The sequence below is a fragment of the Vombatus ursinus genome, unplaced genomic scaffold, assembly GCF_900497805.2.
Source record: "Vombatus ursinus unplaced genomic scaffold, bare-nosed wombat genome assembly UNPS02014786.1, whole genome shotgun sequence".
In the NCBI taxonomy this organism is placed as follows: Eukaryota; Metazoa; Chordata; class Mammalia; order Diprotodontia; family Vombatidae; genus Vombatus; species Vombatus ursinus.
Genome location: NW_020954564.1, coordinates 5,316,364 through 5,338,386, shown reverse-complemented (window position 1 = coordinate 5,338,386; position 22,023 = coordinate 5,316,364). Strand labels below are relative to the sequence as shown.

The 22,023-nt window shown below is 43.7% G+C and overlaps 1 protein-coding gene across 2 annotated transcripts in view; it reads left to right on the top strand.

Moving 5' to 3' along the window:
• The first annotated feature begins 574 nt into the window (after positions 1-574).
• Positions 575-22,023, top strand: part of LOC114047046 (astrotactin-2) — a 1,078,351-nt gene continuing 1,056,902 nt past the window's right edge. The window contains exon 1 of one of the 2 annotated variants that reach the window (XM_027867720.1): positions 575-1,037. In XM_027867720.1, coding sequence (XP_027723521.1) covers positions 575-1,037 — 463 coding nt within the window. The remainder of the gene's footprint in view (positions 1,038-22,023) is intronic. The other variant, XM_027867721.1, reaches the window with a different exon arrangement.

Below are 22,023 nucleotides of genomic sequence, written 5' to 3'. Positions count from 1 at the left end.
GGAAGGATGGTTATTGGGGGGTGGGGGTGGGGGGGTGAAAGGGAGAAGCAGTTCAATATTGGGGATATGAGAGGAAGGGGAAGATGTTGGGGGAGGGGGGCAGATCGGAGAAGGGAGGGGCAATGTGAAGTACTAGGAGTTGGAGGAGGGAGGGGGTAGAGAAGCTGCCGCTGAATCCGGGGCAATGCTAGGGTGAAGGGCAGGATTAAATTGGGGTGCAGGGATCCCAGGGAGTTGGACTCTTAAGGTCTTAGGCGATAGGTGGTCACTGCGGCGAGCCTAGAAGGTGAATGGGGAGGGGGTGGCACAGGGCGGGGGCCGAAGCTGAGTGGGTCCCGGGCTGAGCCGTGGTGGGGGCGGCGGGGCTGGGGAGGCGGTGCGGGGTGGGGGGGGGCGGTCCAGGGCCGATCGGGAGGCGGAGCCCTGGAGCTGGGGGCTGCTAGAAAGCGACTCACTCGGCTCCTTCCCTTCTAGCGTCCTTGTTCTCCTCCAGTCTCCATCTCCACCACCAAAGCCCCCCGTACCTGCCTCTTGGTGCGCCCTCCCGGGCTGCAGCTTCGCGGCCCCCTCAGGCATGGCCGACCCGAGCAGCCCCGGGCTCGGGCTCCGGTGGCGGCTGCGGCTCCGGCTCCGCCTAGGCTCGGGCTCCGGCCGCCCGTCTCTGCTGCCGCCGCCTCCCTCCGCTCCCGCCCCGCTGCTCCCTCTTCTCCTGCTGCTGGCCAGCGGGCCCGGCTCCTCTGCCTCCCGGGAACCCGACAGCTCGTGCCGGCTGAAGACGGTCACCGTGTCCACGCTGCCAGTGCTACGGGAAAGCGACATTAGCTGGAGCGGCGGCCGGGCCGGGGCCGCCACCGCCGCTGCAGCCGCCGCAGCAGCCGCCGCGGCGGCCGGCTCTCTGGGCTCAGGAGGCTCCGGCTCGGGCGGCCCGGGCAGCCCCGCAGAGTCCCGGCTTCTGCTCTTTGTGCGCAACGAGCTGCCCGGGCGCATCGCAGTGCTGGACGACCTGGACAACACGGAGCTGCCGTTCTTCACTCTGGGTAAGAGGCGGAACCCGGGGGTAGGAGGAGGCATAGTATAGTGGGACCCAGAGGTGGGAGTCCGGAGCTCAGTCTGTCTCCCTCTCGCTGGACTGTCTCTCTGGGATGTGTCTCCATTGGGCATCATATTTCGGAGCTCAAACAATCCCCAGGGCCCTAATCATCCGCTCGAGAGCGAACCCCCGATTAACCCGCGTACATCTCTGGCTTGGGGCCCGAAGAGTTAGCCCAGGGCCCCAGGGGGCGTGGGGAACGAGGTCCTTGCATTGTACCTGGAGACCGTCCTGAACGAGACTAGAGAGATAGGGGGAAAGGGGGGGGGGGGGGGGGAGCTGTGATCAGAGATGAGAGGAAGGGGCACCCCTTCACCACCATCAACTCTGTCAGGAGACCAGCGCACAGGTGGTTCGAGTGTGTTACGGGAGTGGGAGCAGCTGGCAGCAAGGTGCCGGGGGAGAGGATAGGGGATGACAGCTTGTGGATTTGGAATTTTGTTCCCTTTGGGGATTGGGACGAGAGTTAGTGGGAACCAAATTTCCTACCGAAGGTACCTTAGTGCTTGGAATCAATGTTGGGACACCTGGGTTTGGAGCAGTGGAGATCTAAAGAGAGCAGAGTGCTATTCAGGGCAGACTCCGGGGCACAGAGGGCAAGGAAAGAAGGTCTCCCCCTATCTTCCCCCCTCCGGGGCGCTGTCGTGCTGAAAGAAGAGTTTAATAGACGCATGCACTAGTTAACTATGTGTATTGGGGGAAATAGAGGAAATTGGGGAAGATGGGACAGACCCTATACTGGAGCAAATGACCTCCTACCCTCACCCCCTATTCCTTTTCAGTAACGGAATCTTCTGCTCTAGGGATTTGGCAGAGTGGGCAGATCCTTAATGAAAAATGTTGTCTAGATTATCGTCTGGTTACGATCTGAATGTGCCCAGTATAAGGATGACCCTGTTGTCTCTCAGGGTTTTTCCTGAAAATCGCGTGGGAAAAGGGTAGAACATTAGTGTGAGATCTGTCTCCAGATCTGTGCTGACACAATGCGGTAGCAAAGTCTGGTCAGTGGCATTGGAACCCCCTATTTCTTGTCTGCTTATGCCTTGTCCCCTTGTCTCTACTCCTTTCTTAGGGCACAGCTCCCCTGGCTTAGCACTTGATTTTCTGCAAATAATAACTTGCAGGACTTGAAAAAATAACAGTGAAGGCAGAACTTAATCAGAAAGTTCCGGGGCAGACTGACGCCTGCTCTGTTTGGCCAAGTCCCCAAGGAGCGTTCCCTTCAGGGCTATCAGAAGAGTGGCTGTTTTTCCTCTTTGTATCTTAATTATCTATAGCACTCAAAAATTTTTTTTTTCTCCTCTCCCTCTCTCTAGTTGTCTCCTCATCCCTATCCGTCCACTCATTTAGGAGCAAGAGAAAGATTTATTAATAGAGTCTGGCCAATGAGACACAAGCTCACCCTTCTGCTATTTATTGAAGGACCCCCTCCTCCCTTGGTCTGTCCCAAATTCTTCTCAGTCCTTCCTGGGAGGCAAGAGCTGTGGGATTCTGTTCTGGATGCAGATGGGGGCTTTTGGCCTGTGTTCCCTTCTAGGAAATATCTGTCAAAAGACAGAGGGACACTTTCTTCCCATTCTGTCATCACTCAACTCTTGCTCACTTCAGAAAGAGAACTTGGAGAGATGTAGCTGAGAGGACTGAGGAAAATTGGATTAAAAGTAAGAGCACATGAGTTCAGATCAGAGCTCTTTTTACTACCTATGACCTTGGGCAAGTAATTTCAGCTCTCTGAGCCTCATTTTGCTCCTCTGTAAAATAAAATGGGTGGACTAGATAATTTCTAAAGTCCATTCCAACTCTAAAATGCTATGATACAAAGATGCTATAAAGAATGGGAACAAAATGCCTGAATACAAATTGAATTCCTCTTTCTCCTGCTCTTCCCAAAGCTCTGAACTTCCTCTTCTGTGTAAAAAGGCAGCAGATGGGCACTTGACACTGCTCTGCTCCACTCAGTCCCAGGTTTTCTTTCCTCTTTTAGCCCTCAAGTCTACAGTAACTAGAGTGCTCTTGGTTTCCCTGAGAGAAGGCTGGAGGTGGGGTGGTGAGGTGGGGCAGGCACATCAAGTTTAAGGTTCCTTCTTTGGGGCTTCCCAGGGCAATTTATCTCACTTCTGTGGAAAAGCACATTCCTTCCCCTATAGTGTCCATTCTGCCTAGAAGGATAAAAAGGTGTTGAGGAGGAGATGATACACCACTGTGGATCAGCTTTGTGCCCCCTTTCACCTGGGCTCTTAGGGTCCAGTATTGGCTCCATGCCACATATAGCACAGGAAATATTGGACTCCTAGCTCAGCCTGCTGGTTCCAGCCTTAGAGCTCAGCTCTCTGATCTTGTCAGTGAAGCAGCCAGGGTTCTCCTTAGGCTCACTACTGCCCCCTTCCCCTTCTTCTGGTTCTTGGCTTCTGAGGAGGCATGCCGCAGGTCACTGAACTGAGGGACTCAGAGACTCCTGGAACGCCAAACTTCCTCTCCCCCAGCATTCTACCTTAACTGAGCAGACTATGTCACCCAACTGTACCAAGGTTTCCTGAGTCCTTACGGCTTGGGTCCAACAGATTGAGAGACCCAAATGGCAGTATTACAAGAGAGAATACGAGCAGCTTAGGGAATAGGAGAATGAGAACCTCAGAACCTTGGGGGTGGGGGTGAAGGGGAGGAAGTTCCTGTTTGGCTGCTTGGGAAGCTGCCCTAGACCAGACTGCCCGAGGGTTTGGTGTCTTGTGTTTTAACACATGGTCAGGATTTTTTCAGAAAAGCCCTGATCCCAATGATTGAACAGATGAAATCATGGCATGGAAATGACTGGAACCAGAAGTATACTATAGGAAGCTAAAAATCCTATATTCTCACAACTGTTTGCCATGGGCAGTTGTATCTCTAGAATTCTTCTCCTCTCTCCCTCTAAGAATTTCCATTCTCACTAGGAGTCTTTATAAATGTTTTGTGATTAGAAAGTACCAGAAATTGTGGAGGCTGTGAAGTATAGTTCCATTCCTTGAGGTTAACCCCCCACCCACCTTGTAGATGATTTTCCTCTTTATCCTACTGTGATCTGTTCCTGGAGATTTGCCTACTTCTGGGGTATGCCCTCCCCATCTCTCTCTTCTGCCCTGCGCCAGGGACCTGTGGTGGTGCTGCTTCCCGCTGGGGAATTTGGCGAGCATCGGCAGCAAGCAGATGGCTGGGGATGGATGGCAGGAGCTATACAGAGAAACGGAGGCTTTTTATTTGTATTGGTCTGAGACTGTTTTCGGGTAAACACTGGGTGCACAGTGAGCTTTGTGGAGAGACCTACAACTGGCTAGAAAGGGAAGATTTGGTATTCCTGCCATCACCTCTTCCCTAGGCCTCATGGTCTTAGAGACACTAGTCTCCACCTACCTAACCATTCGGTCAGTTTCCTGCCTCTGAAGAATTCCCATGCCATATGTTCCTCCAATAGGAGTAGACATTTCCATTTTCTCTTGCTTCTGACCAGAGAGGAGATCTGGAGTTTATGAGTGCCTCCATCTGATGAAGTCTGTGGTCGTTGCTCAAGGAGAGATGTCAGTGAGATGTACCAAGCCTCTGATGATTGTCTGGGGCTACGAGGAGGTGGTAGTGTCTGATGAGGCTACATTTAGGTCCTTGGGGGCAATTTGCTCTGTTTATTCATTCTAGTGACCCAGCATCACACTATCCAACTGATCCCCTGGGATTAAAAGTCCTCTTGGGTCCCTAAGGTGAATATTAAGAGATCATACCACCTCACCCAATATGGCTGTTTGTGATCTACAGATTTCTCCTTGCACAACTAGTCTCCTCTGTAAGCTGGACTCTGAAATCCTCCCTTCATTATTTTTTCTCAAGTTGTCATCCCTCCCTGTCACCCTCTGCCTAGTGTCCTAAACAATTTACCCTGCTTTTGACTGGTGTGGAGGTGAATTACAAGTGCTATTTCTTTCTGCATCTCCCCTGCCTTCATCTCTTCCTTTGTTGGCTTGCATTACCTTCCCTGGATAAATAAATGGGTCTTTCCTTCCCAGATGGGAATGATCAAAAATCAGAAAGGGATAAAGGTCCTAAAATCCATATTTCTTGGTATAGAAGACCTAAATGCAGAAAAAATAGCTGCTTCCAAAATAGAGAAGAGTAGGACTGAAATTCCACTAGGACAATAGCAAAGCAAAGATTTATTGAGCATCTTTTGAATGCTAGATACTGTGGGGGATACAACCCTGAATTAGACGTAGTCCTTGATATTGTGGAATATACCATGGAGTTAAGGAGATAGGGCTTAAAAGTTAAATAACTAGTGAAGGATAGAGGCAAACCATTTGGTATTTCATCAAGGATCTTTTCCCTTCTTTAGGTATGTGTGTGTATATGTGTATGTGTGTGTTTAATTTTAAGACAATATAGGAGATGCCAGTCACAAGACTGTATATAATTAAGTGACAGAGGAGCAAGACATTGGTCCAGAGGAGAAGTCATTGGATTGAAGCGGTCTGGGAAAGTTTTACTGGAGTAAGGTTGGCTGGGCCTTGAAACAGGATTTGGATACTATTGATGGTTTAGAGTAAAACAAGGAAGCTGATGTTACCTACCTGGAAGATGAATAGGAAGCAAGAGGAAAGCAAGTGAGATAGTGTTATTTGGGAATTGCAATGATTTAACCTTATAACTAATGTTAGTCTTTGGGCAAGTCACTTATATCTCTGGGCCTTAGTTTCCTTATTTGTATAAAGAAGGGGCTAAGCTACATGATGATACTCCTATTGTTATATTTCTGTTTAACTCTGGAAGATAGGTAATACAAGCAAGGTTACCTCCATTTTACATATGAGGGGGGAAATTGTGACTTGCTCATGGCCACATGATAATAAGAATAGGGGTCTGTATTTGAACCCAGATCATCTCTAAGTTCGCTTTTATCCTTGACATTCTATACAATTATAATTACGAATGCTATCAGTTATATGATGGTCATCCCAACCTTTCTCAATCATCACCCTTCTTTTGTTACTTGGAGAATTGGGGAAGAAGTGGTCAAATAGGAAAGAGTTTGGCTAGAAGAGGTAGCTAGTTCAGGTCTCCTGGGTTCAGTCTTTTCATGTCTCCTCCTCTCGCTCTTCCTTTCTACCACTCCCTTCCCCCTCCCCATCTCCCCTTTCCCCTGCACCCCCCTCCCCTGAGCACCTACCCAAAGGCAGCCCAGATCTTATTTGGGATTTAGTTTTGATTTTAACACATACATCTAAATATGTCTTTCCCACTGTACTTAATAGCAACCAGAGGAGGGGAAGTTCAGTTGTTTACCACCAGCTTTGATTCAGGAAAAAAAAGGAAAAGAGAATTTAATAACCTTACTTTGTCTTAACATCTCTCAGTAATTTCCTTTGTCATGTAAAGCATGTAACTGAGGGGGTGTACAGTGTCTTGTGGGGGGAGGCTATGGAGGAGAAAGAGAACTTGGGCACATGCAAGTTCAAACTTTCTCTTCTCAGGGTTTTTTTTTTTTTTAGCTATAGGTCAGGGCTTCCTTGGAAATGTGGCTTTAAAGGGCCAGAGAGGACTACTGGTAGGAAGAAAATGACCTCTTCAGATTGACAAAGTAGACTGCTTAAATTTCAGGATTTAGAATTGGAACAACATCAGAGATAATCTAATCCATCCATTTCATATTACAAATAAGGAAACTGAGGCCCAGAGAGAGGTCACTTTCCCACTTTTCCAAGATTATACTGATAGTAACAGAGTCAGAACTCAAATTCAGGTACTCAAAATGCATTCTTTTTCTTTTAATTAGGGCAAAATTGCCTCCATCTGGTCAGACTCCAGTTCAGGTAAGATACTTCCCTTTACAATGAAGGACAGGACCTTCTGTGCAACTTAGAGTTTTAGAGAGCTGCCTAGAGCATTGAGAGGTAAATGACTTGTGTAGGGTCACAAAACCAATGAGGTTATCAGTACTTGGATCCTTGTCTTCCTGGCTTTAAGTCCTGCTCTGTATTCACTCTGCTTCTCCATATTCTTGGAATGAGGCATACATCAGTATACAGTTGGAAGGCTATGGCATATTTTTTTTCTTCTTTGCCTCACTATATTGTCAATTGCATTTTTCTTTTCCATGTTATATGAGGATTTCATAATGGCTGGCAGCATCCTGGGGTGTCTCTAGCTAGAGACTAGTGCTGTCAGGTAGCAGTCTGATTCCACTTCTTCCTAGCCCCCAATTCCCTCTTAAAATTCCCACTTTGCTCATTCAAATCTGATTATTGCATCTTTTTTGAGAGTCTCTCTACCCCAGAAGTAGCTGTGTTCCTGGTAGTTTTTTTCAGTGATCTAGAAGTAACATAAATGTATTTTTTTGTTGGAAAATGTAGATAAGGGATTAGATGGATGGTGGTATAGCAGATCATTTTTTCCCATTGTTTAGAGGCAAGAGGGTAGGAAGAGGTGGGCTCAGTCAGCTGAGATTCCAGGGCTAAACACAACCCTGATTTTCTGGAACCACAGAAGCAAAAAGAAAACTACGGTTGTGAGCCGTGGCATGGCTGAGAGCCTGACCATTTGTACCAGCTCCGAGTACTGAATTGGCCCTGTGGGAGGTAGCTCATTCTGTGTATCTTAATCAGTGTACGCTGAATCCAGGAGTTAGCTTACTCTGAGCTGGCTAGCTTTCCCTGTTCCACAGAGGCTCCTACCTTTTAGCACCCCCTTTGTTAGAAACCCATTTATACCTGGCTGCCTTCAGAAAGACCAGAGCCGGGGAGGGGGATAGCAGATGACGAATTTGGAGGAAAATGCAAGCCTTGGGATAAATCTAACAGAAAGCATCACCATGACAGATGATGTTAATGATGTGCTAGAAAGAACTGAGTATATCTCAGACTCTGGACCCAGGCTGACAATTACAACCTCGTTCTCTTCTTCCTTCCCCTTCCCACCCTCTAACAGGGTAGGGTAGAGGAGAAAGAGAGAGCGAGTCCTCTGGGGAAATAGAGTGTTATCCTTACAGGAATGATATTAGCTTATTAAAATACTTATGAGTTTGGGGGTGACTTGTTGCCTTTGGGGGAAGGAGGGAAGACTTTCCTCTCCCCCTTATTAATCAGGAGGTCTTTAGAGAACAAAGGGAAAGAGGTTACTTTTCCCAGGGAGGAGAAAACCCAATGAGCAAGGGTATTTTCACAGGTCCTCCAGCTAGAGAGATACAGCCTCTTTAAAGAGCCCTTGCTTTTCCAAGTACCTATACTGACCAGCTAGTGGCAACAGAAGATAAACTATAGCAGGGAAAGGGAAGCAGCTCCTTTTCAACTGAATTTCAAGACAATCTTTCTAGAGGATGCACAGAAAGGAGGGTGACCAGTGTTGCCTATTTTCTACTCATTTCTCACATGCTTTATTTTCCCCCTCACTTTCCCAGCCTCTTTTTTGGAGAGCAGAAGCTGATCAGGTCCTACAGCACTCAAGATTCAGCTGGCCCCAACAGTGCACTACTATGGTAGAGCACTGGATAGGGAGTAAAGAATCTGGGATTCAATCCTCATTTAATTGATTACTTGCTCAAGGGCACATGAGTAACTTCTCCTCTCTAGGCCTCAGTTTCCTCATCTGTAAAATGAGAAAATTATACTAGAGGATCTCTAAGGATCTTTCTGGCTTTAGATCCTATGAATTCAATGTGGACATGTATCTCAATAAAGTCTAGGATTTATATTTTTGTTCAGTTGTGCTTGACTTTTCATGACCTCATTTGGGGTTTTCTTGGCAGAGATATTGGAGTGGTTTTGCCATTTCCTTGTGGAGCTCATTTTATAGATGAGGAAACTGAGGCCGATGGGGTGAAGTGATTTGCCCAGGCTCACACAGCTAGTAAGTGTCTGGGACCAGATTTGAACTTGGGAAGATGTCTTCCTGACTCCAGGCCCGGCACGCTATCCACTATACTACCTAGCTGCCCTAGGATTTATATAAATCTTTACATATGTTATCTCATTTGAGCCTTACAGTGATCCTGTGGAGTAAGTGCTATTAGTATCCCCATTTTATAGATGAAGAAACTGAGGCTGAGAGGGTTTAATGGTTAAATGACTTGTCCAAGGGGGACCCAACTTATTTGCATGTGAGAACTTAGAATTGCGCCTTCTCACTCTTTTATAACCCACCACAACCTTCATAACTCCCAATCTTCACTAATATGACCCATTTAACACTGACTTTTCACCACAGAATTACTGTTCTGACCTGTTATATCTGTGTGTGTGTCTGTGTGTCTGTGTGTGTGTGTGTTATTGCCATCAAATCATACGCATGAATGTGAGGTGGATACTGGACTTATCAGGAAGCTCTGGGTTCCAAGGCTGCCTCAGGTATTTACTAGATAACATGACCATTGATGAGTCATTTCATTTCTACAAGCCTCTGTTTTCCCATCTCCATAATGGGAATAGTAACATCCATAGTTATCTGCCTTGTGGGCTTAAATGGTATAATATATGGTAAATGCTTCTGAAACTTTAATGTACTATATAAATGTCAGCTGCTATTATTACAAATCAAAAAGAAACCAATTATATAAGGCAAATATGAGCCCTGAACTCAATCTAACAACCTTCTGAAGGGGCATTCAAAGTATTTTTAGAACAGACTCAGAAAAAAAAAGGAATCCCTGAATTACGTTACTTTCATTTATACTTTTTGTTTTTATATCACTTTCATTTCCAAATATAACCCTTTTTCCCTCCCCTCCTTATCCATTTATTTATCCTTTGTAACAAAGAATAATATTTTTTAAGAGTGGAGAGAGCAGTTGATTTCAACAAAACCAGTTAAGACATTACTTATGACTGACAGTATATAAAATATTTCATACCCATAGTTCCCCAACTTTGCAAAGACAGGCAGAAATTCTATTTTCCCAAATCTTCTCCAGAACCGAGCTTGGTCATTACTATAATATTTTGTTTTGTTGTAACCTTTGCATGTTAAAGAGGGGTAGGGAGGAAAGGAAGTTGGTCTATCAGCCAAAAAATACTTAGCTCTGTTAGCTAGCTTTGTGACTTTGGGCAATTCTTTGCTCCATCCTGGGTCTAATCTTCTGCATGTATAAAACAAAGTTGGACTAGAAGATAACTAAGGACTCTGCTTTACCTGTGCAATCCCATGAAAGTCTGTGTAGTATTTATAGTGAAAATAAAGTTGGGTCTGAAGCAGTGAGGCTCCATTTCAATTCCAAGTTCACTCAATTCATTGGGAGGAGCCTTACTACCTGAGGAACTTAGTCTCTTTGTGCCTTAAATCTTTAAAATGCTTATACTTACTACCTCACAGAATGTCTTGGGTGGGGGAAGACTGGGGACACTATATAGAAGTAGGAGTTATAGTTCTGAGCCTTTGGATAGAACATGCCTCCCACTGCTGTGGTCCTCTTTTTATTAAACAAGGATAGGGGAATTATAGTTAGGAAAGTAGACAGGGAAGGATGCCAATGGCTGGGTTTGGGTTTAAGTAGGCTTTCAAAGATGGCTAAGGATCATAGGATCATAGATTTAAATCCAGAAGGATTCTCAGATAACATCAAGTTCCCCCACCTAATTTTATAGGTGAGGAAACTGAGGATCAAAGATGTTAAATGGCTTACTCAAGGTCATACAGAGAGCAAATGCAAGGGCCAGGATTAAATACCAGGCCTTACAATTCTAACTAAATCTAGCATTCTTCACTGATAAGGATCATAGTGCAATAGAATTAATGCAATGGGGACCTTAAAGGCCATTTAGTCCATCTATTTAGCATTAGAGATGAGGAAACTGAGGTTAGGTAGGTTGGCAGCTAGATGGTACAGTTGATAGAGTGTCAGGCCTGGAGTCAGGAAGACTTATCTTTCTGAGTTCAAATCTGGCCTCAGACACTTACTAGCTGTGTGACCCTAGGCAAGTCAATTTACCCCTTTTGCTTCAGTTTCCTCATGTATAAAATGAGCTGGACAAGGAAATAACAAATCATTCCATTATTTTTACCAAGAAAACCCCAAAGGGAGTCATGAAGAGTTGGACATGAATCAATAACAATAAAAAGTTAAAGTGACTTGAAGGTCATGTAGGTAGGTAATAAATGATAGGAGGATTTGAACTGAAGTCCTCTGACTCCCAAGCCAGTGATTATTCCATAATACCAAAGAAAAAAAAATATGGCATAAAGTTAGAAATGAACATAACATGACTGTAGGATATTGATAATACCTGATGTGAGCAGAGTGTATATTGGTCGAAAAGGAGGTGTATTGAAAATGGGGAATGTAGGGCAAAATCAAATATTGAACAACTTTGAAAGAAGGATAAGTAGCATTTATATAGCACTTTGTGGTGACAAAGTCTATAACTTTATTTAAGTTAGGTAATCCTAGTATTATACCCACTTTCCATGAGAAAACTAAGGCCCTTACGCACACTGCTCATAATGTAAGAAGGGAATGGAAACGAACATTTATTAAATGCCTACTGTTTATCAGGAGCCCATGTTTCTGGATTGCCAAAGCTAGTGCTCTCTTCTCTATTGAATTCAGAGGTGTTTAGTCTGGGTATCACAGGAAATTGTGAGCCATTAAAGACTGAGCAAATAAGGCAATGAACGTGATCTTTAAGGAATATTAATCTGGCCAAATGTGTGTGAGAAGGAGAGCCTGAAGTTGGAACAAGGAGGAGAGACTGTTGTGATAATGACAACCCATTTGTGGGATAGGGAGTTTAAAATGCCCTTTCAAATCTTCAAGTATTATAGAAATGTGAGCTGTTTGCTATTATCATTATTATTATTATTATTATTACTGGCAGAAGGTCATGGAGACTTGAATATTCACAGTTTGTTATCCTTTTAGTACCCTTCTTCCAAAAATTCCTCTGTCATGTGAATGTGTACAAAGTGCAGAAACATTGGGTTTTCATTCTATTTCCCTCCCCATCCCCATTTAATAGGAAAATAGATTTTGTAGGAACTTTTCTGAGAAAGGACTCTAAAGGCAGCATGCCTAATTATGCAGCTGTCTCCTCAGAATTAGCAACTACTTGGAGGTGGTGGTGGTGGTGGTGGTACAACCTGGAGAATGTCAGAGGTACTTAGCTGCAGTCCTGCCTGGTCAGAGCTCTGTTCTGTGTCTCTGCTCTGCCCAAAGTAACCATCAGCCTATAGATGTATGCACCCCAGTTGTCCCATTCCATCTCCTGGCATTGATGGAGCTCAGTTCCAGTGTGACTTGCAGTCACTGCTATGGCCTTTGAGGTTAACTTCATGAAAGTCAGGCTTTGAAAACTGACTTTGGAAGCTTTCATCCTGAAGTCTCCCTCCATGTTTCCTTGCCCTTCCTCACCTCATTGTGCATGGTCTGGTGGTTTGGCCTCAATGGACCCTGTTGTAGGGGAGTAGAAAGAACTTAGAAACAAGAGGTGGGAGACTCTAACCCTTCATTGTATTATATTTTAATCTAATGCCGTACCCCACATTGTGTTTAATATTTTAATTCTCATAGGGAGACAGTATAGTATACTAGAAAGTGTTGGACTTCAGGTAAGAATTCCTGGGTTCAAATCCTGACTCCAGCACTGACTAGCTTTATAACAATGGGCCACCACATCTCCTGTCTAAGACTCAAGTTCATAGGATTATATGTTAATAGATTTAGAACTAGAAAGGACCTTCCAGTCCAGTAGTCCAAAACCCTCATGTTACATATGGGGACACAGAAATTCAGGTGGTGGAGTGAGTTGCTCAGTTTTACACAAGAAAGTAAGACTAAAGATTGTATTTGAACTTGAGTCCTCTGACTCCAGAATTAGTGTTCTTCCCATTCTGTCACATGGTTTCACTCACCAGTGTTTGGATGTACAGCAAAGATATCAACCATGAAATGGAGTGTTGAGACTGGAACTATATTAAAAATGTAATTGGAAAATATGTAACAAAATAAACAAAAATATGATAAAGCATAGATAATGTCAATATGTGGTATCCTAAATCAATATGTTGTACAAAAATCCTTAAGTGTGGCTTAGGGTCCTTCCCCCACCTCCTTTTTTTTTGAGTGTGATATCATTGGTAAAGGGAGGAAAACCTGCCCTTCTTCCTCTTTGTCTCCCCCTCCAGGACAGCATGAGTTACTGCATCAGATTTTTTTAACAAGTCCTGGAGCACCTGGAAAGAGTTCTTTCACTTTCCTATGACTCATTTTCTCCCACATTCAGGAAGCAGGTTATTGCTATTCTCTGAGTTGAGGATTAGGGGGAGGAAAAACTGAAGAAGAAAAAAAATCTCGGATAGCAGAAGTGGAAGGGTGAGGTAGGTGTATTTAATGAATTCATTTTGATCAATTCATCTTATTCCAACATTTATTTTACATATGACAGAATTAAGATGCCTTAGACCAGTGACCTTCAAGCTTAAGAACTCACCACATAAGTAACCATATTTTACCACACACCCTTAATATGTGAATACTTATTTACAAATTACATATATATAATACTGTACCAATATTTAGGTAACTCATAAAACTTACACAAAAATAGAAAATAATAAAAGGATAAGTTAAAGGTCAACTAATATTTGCTTTTAGAGTTCATAAGAAGACACTGGAATTTAAGTGTGAAGGTGGAATGATTAGACTTGTACTTTATGAAAAATAAATCACCTGGAAGCTGTGTGGAGAATGGATTAGAGAAGGCTGAAACTGAGGCAAAGAGACAAATTAGGAAGCTATTGCAATTGTCCAGGCTGGAAGCGATAAAGCAGTGAACTAGGATGGTAGTTGTGTGGGAAGAGTGAAAGGAAGCCATGTGAAAAATGTAGGACAGGGAGAAAAGACAAAATTTGGCAACTGCTTAGTTAAGTGGAATAAGGGAGAGTTGAAGGGTCAAGGATGAACTAAAGTTGTGAACCTCAGTGACTAGAAAATTGACAGGTTTTTTTGGGGGGGGCACATAATATAATGAGATCTTTGATGCAGATATTAACAGAAAATTGACAGGTTTTTTTTGGAGGGGGGAGGGGTAGATAATGTAATGAGATCTTTGATGCAGATAAAAATCCATCCGTGCATGCTCATCCTGAGAGACTCTTTGTATCACTTGAAAAAAAGATGTGGAAAGGGACCCAAGGGAGGAAGATGGGCAATAGGGCTCTTACACCCTAGCTGTAGCCTTGGAGTATAAAGCCCGCTGTCTGCTACAGATGCCAGGTGATCTGGGGCCAGTGTGTGTGAAGGCTAAGACAAAACCCTACAGTGGGTTGATCGTGCACCCCTTGGGATCATGCCACCTGCTCTCGAGGATGCACATCTACAACACCTTTGGAGACACAAAGGAGTGAAATGATTTGCCCAAAGCCACACTGGCAGTTAATAGCAGAGCCAGCCTTAGAACCCAGTTATTTTGAATCCTGGCCCAGTGTTCTTTCCATTATGGTAGATTGGTTCGTTTTCCCCTTAGAAAGGACAAGAAGGCTAGAATTGAGCATTGATTCCCTGCTGTTTCTGAGGGGGTGGGAGGAGTATCTGGGGTTGCCTGAGGTCGGTCTGCACAGAGAAGCTCTTAGATAGTGAGTCTGAAGCAGGTGGAGGGTGAGCATCCCTCGCTCCCTTCTCCTCAAGCCTGACAAAGCCCTGCTCTCATGCAGCCGGCTAAGTCACGAGTGGCTTTGCAAGCAGCCAAAAAGGGAAAGAAATTTTCCATTAAGTAGCATCAGCAGTAAAGAGATTTCCAGTCACCTGGTAATAGCTGAATTTAGGGGAATCGTTTTCTATATTGGTCAAGGTGGGGACACAGTCATGGGAGGGGGGGTAAGGAACAAATTGTTCACCTACAACAGAGCTGTGAATTGGCTCTGTGTGTGGGGAGGGGGTAGGAAGGGATACATGTCAGGTTTAGCTATAAAGCAATCAGACTGGTTATTTAACAACCAGCAGAACTTACCCATAGAATCATAAAAGAAGAATGCTGGAGCTAGAAGGGACCTTAGAACAAAGCATTATAGAATATAAAACGTCGGAGCTAGAAAGGACTGTAAAACAAAGATTCTTTTAACATAAAATGTTAGTGATGGAAAGGATGTTTAGAGATGATAGAGTCTGACCCCCTTGTTTACAAATAGGGAAACTGAGGCCTTAAAGGCATGGAATTATAGAAATGGATGGCCTCCCCTTAAAGTATTCCCTTTTAAAGGCTGTATCCATATAATGATACAATAAGCCTTGCTTCCTCATTCCAAATAATAGCTAGAGCTCTTTCTAAGAAATTGCCTTTGAGGATTATGATTATTTCTTCTCAAAATTCTCAATGGCAATAAGTCTGGATTTTCTGGGGGTATATTTCTTGGAAATCATCATTTTGTGTCACACATGCTAAATTAGGTACATGGTCAACTGGGGTTTAAAAAACAAAACAAGGTGAAGCCTTGGGAATGAGACTGGTTTCCTTATGATGGGGTAAAACTATCTTTAAAGGAAATTCTTAAAAAAGGTTCCTGAAATAGTGTGAGCAATGGTAGCCCAGGAACATATTTTGGGACAGGATGAAGTAGTGGTAAAAAAAAAAAAAGTATTGGACTTAAAGTTAGGAGACCTGAATTTGGATCATGGGTCTGACATTTTTCTGTGTCACCTAAGGCAAATCATGTAACCTCCCTTACTTGAGCTTCCTTTTCTTATTCTGTGTCTGTCTGATCTCTTTAACTAAATTATGACTGCTAAATGACTTCATCGCCTTCCCATCACAGCAAGTTTCCAGGTGGCTTAAGGTCAGAAGCCTCCATACCAGAGCAATAACTAGGGTAGGGTGACTAGAGCTTTGTCCCAGGTTTTAGACATCTGAGTGATGCATTGTCTCCCTGCTGTAGTCGTCTAGCCCTTTTCCTCCTGATCCTCCCTACTGGTTCCACGTGGTATGAATGTCCTTGCTCAGCCCCTTTCCCAAAATTAATTCCTCTCCGTCTACTGTTTTCCTCCCCTGACTCTTCCCAGGGATCTTTGGCCAGGCTGTCCCCTTTCCCAACACAACTACACCTAATCTATGGGGACTGTCCTTTATGCTACACAGCATGGTGCCAAGTCGGGGAACGTGGGCATTGCTTAAGATCTGTGGCACAGACTTGAGAATCCTGGACCTTCCTGCTCACCAGGTGAGCCTTCCTCACCCTGGTCCTGTATTGTGTCCTCCCCAACAATGCTGCCCCAGGGCCTCCACCCACAGAGACCATCTTAGGGGCTTTTTTGGTTCAGCATCTCTTTTCCTCACACTGTCTTCTGAGATCCCACCTTAGGGCTCTAGGTCTCTCCCACCCTGCTCCCCTTGAAATGAATTTATCCCTTGAGCTAACATTTGTATTTACCATTCTGCTGAATACTACTATCTCCTTGGCTGAGGTTAGGCTTATAGTAGTGACATGATTTGCATGTTGGGTTGCATTTCACCTCCCACCAGCTGAGAAAAGGGAGATTTGATCAAAAAGAAATACAATTTTCTTCCAAAGGCAATTACTAGAGAAAACCCAGAAAGTCACATGAAACACCGGTAGGCACGGTTTTCAGGAGTCCATCCCTTCTCCCCCACCCCCTCCCCACTTCACAACATATGAGACTTTAGATGAGTTACTAGACCTCACTTGGCCTTAGTTTCTCCATGAGTAAATATGAGCAGTTTGGATAGAACAGTCTGTGCGGGTCCCTTCCAGTTTCATGTTTTTCTAATTCTCTGTGGGAGGTAGGATGGGTTGAAATGGAGGGAGGCTCTCCTCCACTGAGCTGCCTAAGGCCAGGGGAAAGTGAAAGGTTGATTCCCTCCCTTCTCTCTTCCCTCCCTCTTCCTCCTCTCCCTTCCCCCTTCCCCAGGGCTCAGAAGATCAATCCACTGACTCTGAACCCAGGTGCAACTCTGAGTTTTCGAGACCAGCCACACTCATTTGTTAGGGAACCTACTTCAATTACTTTCTCCCCTGTCTTCCCCTAGGGAGGGAAATACTGACGGCTAAAAGTAACCAATTACCTGCCTGCCAATAGCTGGGCTGCTACAGTGCGGTTTTTTTTTCCTCCTTTTTTCTTAACCTCTTCACTTCTATTTTTATTCTTGTTCTTTGCTGAGCCTGACTGATCTGTGGAGAGCTTTCTCCCATCACAGGGTCGCCATTTCAAACCTGCTATAAGAAGCAGACCAGAAAATAGGACATAGTCCAAAAACAATTCTGGACTAAATACATGACCTTGGTCAAGTCCCTTCTCCTTTATGGGCCTCAGTTTCCCCATCTATAACATGGCAAGTTGTTTGTTAAGATCTCTTTAAGCTTTAGATGCGATGATCCCAAACAAGTGTTGAGATCTTGAGTCTAGTTCTAGGCCTACCGCTAAATTGCTCTGTGACCTTGGGCATGTCCCTTCCACTCTCTGGGTCTCTTTTGGTCCTCTGTGTGATAGAGCAGTTGCATTTGTTGTTGTTTGATTGTTTTTAGTAGTGTCCAACTCTTTATGACCCCATTTGGGGTTTTCTTGGCAAAGATACTGGAGGGGTTTGCCATTTCCTTCTCCAGCTCATTTTACAGATGAGGAAACTGAGGTAAACAGGGTTAGGTTATTTACCCAGGGTCACACAGCTAGTAAGTGTCTGAGACCAGATTTGAACTCATGAAGATGAATCTTCCTGTCTCTAGGTTGGTCACCTCTACCCATTGTGCTACCTAGCTGCCTTAGTAGTTGTATTAGGTGGTTGTTTAATATCCCTTCCAGCCCTAAAAATTCTGTGATTCCAAGAATACAGGCTGGTGGGGTATCTTATGGCTAGAAAACCCCTGTGGCTGATTAGTACCTCCTTCCACTGTAGGAAGTATTGAGAAAACATATTACATAATTCATGACTGCTTCCCCTCCAGAAGATGAAGGGCAGGCACACCAGCATTGCAGGGACCATGGTGACAAATAAAAGAATTCAGAGAGCTCTTAGGTGGGACGGCTACTGCAGCCTACCTTTCAAGTCTGGGTACAAGGGGAGGTCAATTCTACCTCTTCTTTTTTCTTAAGTGAAAAATGTGTTCATGACTTTTCTCCTATAGGAGCTAGTGGAGTCCTTGGGTATGAATTGCAAGGGCAAAGGACATTTCGCTGTTGTTGGATCATTTTCAGTCACGTCCGGCTCTTTGTTACTCCATCTGAGGTTTTCTTGGCAAAGAGTGGTTTGTCTTTCCTTCTTGAGCTCCTTTTACAGATGAGGAAACTGAGGCAAATAGAGTTCAGTGACTTGCCCAGGGTCACATTAGTAGTAAGTGTCTGAGGTCAGACTTGAACTCATGACAGTGAGTCTTCTTGACTCCAGGACCAACACTCTATTCATTGCACCACCTACCTGCCCCACATAAGACATAAAATAAGATGAATTAGAATTGTATAGTTATAAGAGCTGGGCATAAGGAGTCTTTGGACATGGGTTCTAGCCCCATCTATGTTACTGGCTAGCTCTGTGACTCTGGATAATTTCATTGCTTCTCTCTGGGCTTCAACTTTCTCATATGTAAAAGGAAGAGACTAGGTGGGATGAACACTTAAGTCTCTTCAAAGGACATAAACAAAAATTGATTATGTACCTACTATGTGCCAGGTACTGTGTTAAGTTCTCCTTTGATCCTCACAACAACTCTGGGAAGTAAGCGCAATTATTATCCCCATTTTATAATTGAGAAAACTGAGACAAAGGTTAAGTAACTTGTCCAAGGTCTCACAGCTAGCAAGTGTCTGGGATCTATTTTGAACTCAGTTCTTTTTGATTACAGGTCTAGTACTTTGTTCACTGTGCCAACCAGCTAACTGAGGAAGCTGCCTTCCAAAGCTTTAGAACTGAAAGGGACTAAAGCCTTGAAGGAGATCATTTACTGCAATGCTTTCACTTTACAGATGAAGAACTGAGACTTACGCTAGGTGACCTATTCAAGGTCACGCAGATAGTAAGTGATGGAGTTGGGATTCAAGTGCAGGTTCCTGACTCCAGACTCAAAGCTCTGTCCATTGTATTCTGCTTAGACCAGATGAGGGAATAGAGGACCCAAGAAGGGGAAGTGACTCGCATCAGAACCTATAGCTAGTAAATAGTTGAGTAAAGACTCCCACTCAGGTCGTTTGAATCCAAATCCAGTATTCTTTCTACTAGACTGCACTCTGACCTGATGCAGGGCTTTCACCCAAGAGTTCACATGGCCTTCATCTTGGCCTTCTACATTGGAAGGGAAGCCATTTGACCTGATCCCCTAAAACTGGACTTTTGAATACTTTCCCAGAAAGTGGAAGTAGGAACAAAGAGCTACATTAAACTGAAATCACTGATGGTCATTCTTAGGCCAGAGGATACCTTTATAACTTTGGGGAAAGTTTTGTGTCTGCTAACTTCAGCTTGAGGCTCCAAAGCATGTGTGGGGGCAATTAGAAATCTCTCTCTATCTCTCTGTGTCTCTCTGTGTCTCTCTGTCTCTGTCTTTCTGTCTCTGTCTCCCTTTGTCTTTGTCTCTGTCTCTCTGTATATAAATGTGTGTATATATATATATATGTGTGTGTGTGTGTATATACATATATGTGTGTGTGTATATATGTGTGTGTGTGTCTATACACACATATATATTTGTTAGGGGAGCTAAAAGAAGACACAAAACCCTCTGATCTTGGAAAGGAAAGTGGGAAGGGGGTAGGTCAATTATAAAAGTGAATTGGGGGCGGTTGTTTCTTTTTATCTCATATGATTTGACATGATTGATAAAGCAATCCTCCCCAAAGAAATTTCTCAGTAAATGAGGCAGAATAGCATTGTGCTGGGAAAAATCTCCTGAAATCTAGGTTAGATTTTTATTTCGCAGTTTTTTATTATCTTTAAGAGCCTTTGTAACATGGAATAGTGGAAAGAGAACTAGAGTTTGAGTCAGGAAGAAGTTCAAGTTCTTCCTCCAGTATATAGATTACATAGGCCTGGGCTTGTCATTTAACTACTCTGGGCTCTCAGGCAGCTCTCTGGTGCAGGTCCACATTGGGAAAAGGAGCTCATCACTGGGAGGAAGGAAATGGCAGATCTCATTCCCTTACTCATTCCCTCTCCTGCCAAACTAAGAACTCCTGTCAGAGTTTGAAGAAAATTGAGAATATAGAATGTGAAAATTTGGAGCATCAAAAGGTATAGCCAGGAAGGACCTTAAAGGCTATCTAGTCTTCCGCTCATACTTTGCAGATGAAAAGATTTGCAGGCCAGACAAGTCACTCAGGTTATGTGCTGCTGGGAAGTTCTTTGAGGCTGGACAGCAGGCTGAAAAGGATACCAGACCAATAATTAAAAGAACTAGATTCTGGTATCACTTTTGTCACTAATTTGTTATGTAATTTTACTTTCTTAGGGATTAAGTTTACTCAATTTGTTCCTGGAGAAAGGGTGTTAGATTTGGAGTCAAGGAACCTGCATTGGAATCTTATCTCTGCCTACCTGTGTAACCTGGGGCAAGACCTCAGTTTCATTATCTGTAAAATGAGAAGATAGGGGTATACTTGACTAGTTGTGTCAAACTCTAATAGAAAGTAGAAGGAAGAACTAAACAGGATCCTTGTGGGAGGCATATTGACTTAGAAAACCATGTAAGAGGATTATCTACATTTTATTGTATTTTTATTATATTTTGTTTTTATTACTTTTTAATTTTTTGATACTTATTTATTTTGTATTTTATTTTTACTATTTATTTTGTTAAATATTTCCCAGGGGCTTTTTTTTTATTTTGTTTGTTTTTTTGTTTGTTTTGTTTTGTTTTTTAGTCTTGCTCCAACCACATTTTGGAGGGCAGTGTGTTTAACATTTCTGGACTAGATGATTTGGGTTCTAAATCAATGATCCTTCCAGATTGTTCCAAATCTCTTTTATTTCTATACTTCAGCCATGAAATAATTTTCACCTCTTATTTGCTTTTCACTAATAGGCCTGTGATTATTCAGGGCAGGTATTTTCCCTTTTTATAGATGAGGAGCCTGAGGCTCAGAGAGGTGAATTCTTTTTCTTCAAGGTCACACAACAATTTGTATAACAAAGCCTTGACTAGGGCCCAAGGCCCTTAATCCCTCCTCCAGTGCTTTAAAGCCAAAGCTCTTTTAAACCAGGGAGATGGAGAAATCAGTAAGAGATGAACTGTTTTACAGAAAGATCTGGAAGGACTCATCTTTTAGGCAAATCAGTTAGGTGTTCTCTATAGATTGTGTCCCGTCCTAGCATTGCTTTCTCTGGTTCTGATTCTCTAGCTTCCACATTTGTTGGTGGGAACAGGAGAGAGAAGGGGAGTATATTTTAGCTCTTTGCAAAGTGTCCTAGTAGTTTATGAGGTGCAGAGTATAATTCAAAATCCATTCTTTAGGACATCTTGCCTTATGAAGTCTCCATCAGCGGGAACAATTGGGAATTTGTTTTGACTAAATGGGCACTCTTTTAAAAAATATTTCATTGGTCCTTCCCTCCTTTCCTTCCTGTAGTTCTCAGGGACACTGCATTGATTGCTAAGTCCTTCAGTGGGTAAAGGGATTCTGAGGGGAAAAAAGAGAGGCGTAAGTACGGGAATAGTGTGAAGGCCATAGAGGAACCATAGACTCCATTAACGGGGCACCAGGGGCTAGTAGCTGGCCAAATAAAAAACAATCTCTCCTCCTTCTATATGGGGTCATTTTCCTTGGCCATCACTCACTAGAAAATGGCTTTAGGCCTATGTTGAGGCCTAGAAGAATCCATGTTCCCAACCTCCTTCTGCCTTTACCAATTACTGTATTTGTCTGGCTATATGAAATTCTTCTTACTCTGGGAGAAAAAATGCTGCCAGAATTCCCTGAACCTTACAAACTAACAACAGCCCTATGCTGCTGGGGCTGTGGGTAGAGTGTGGAGAATGAAGGGGAAGGAGGAGGA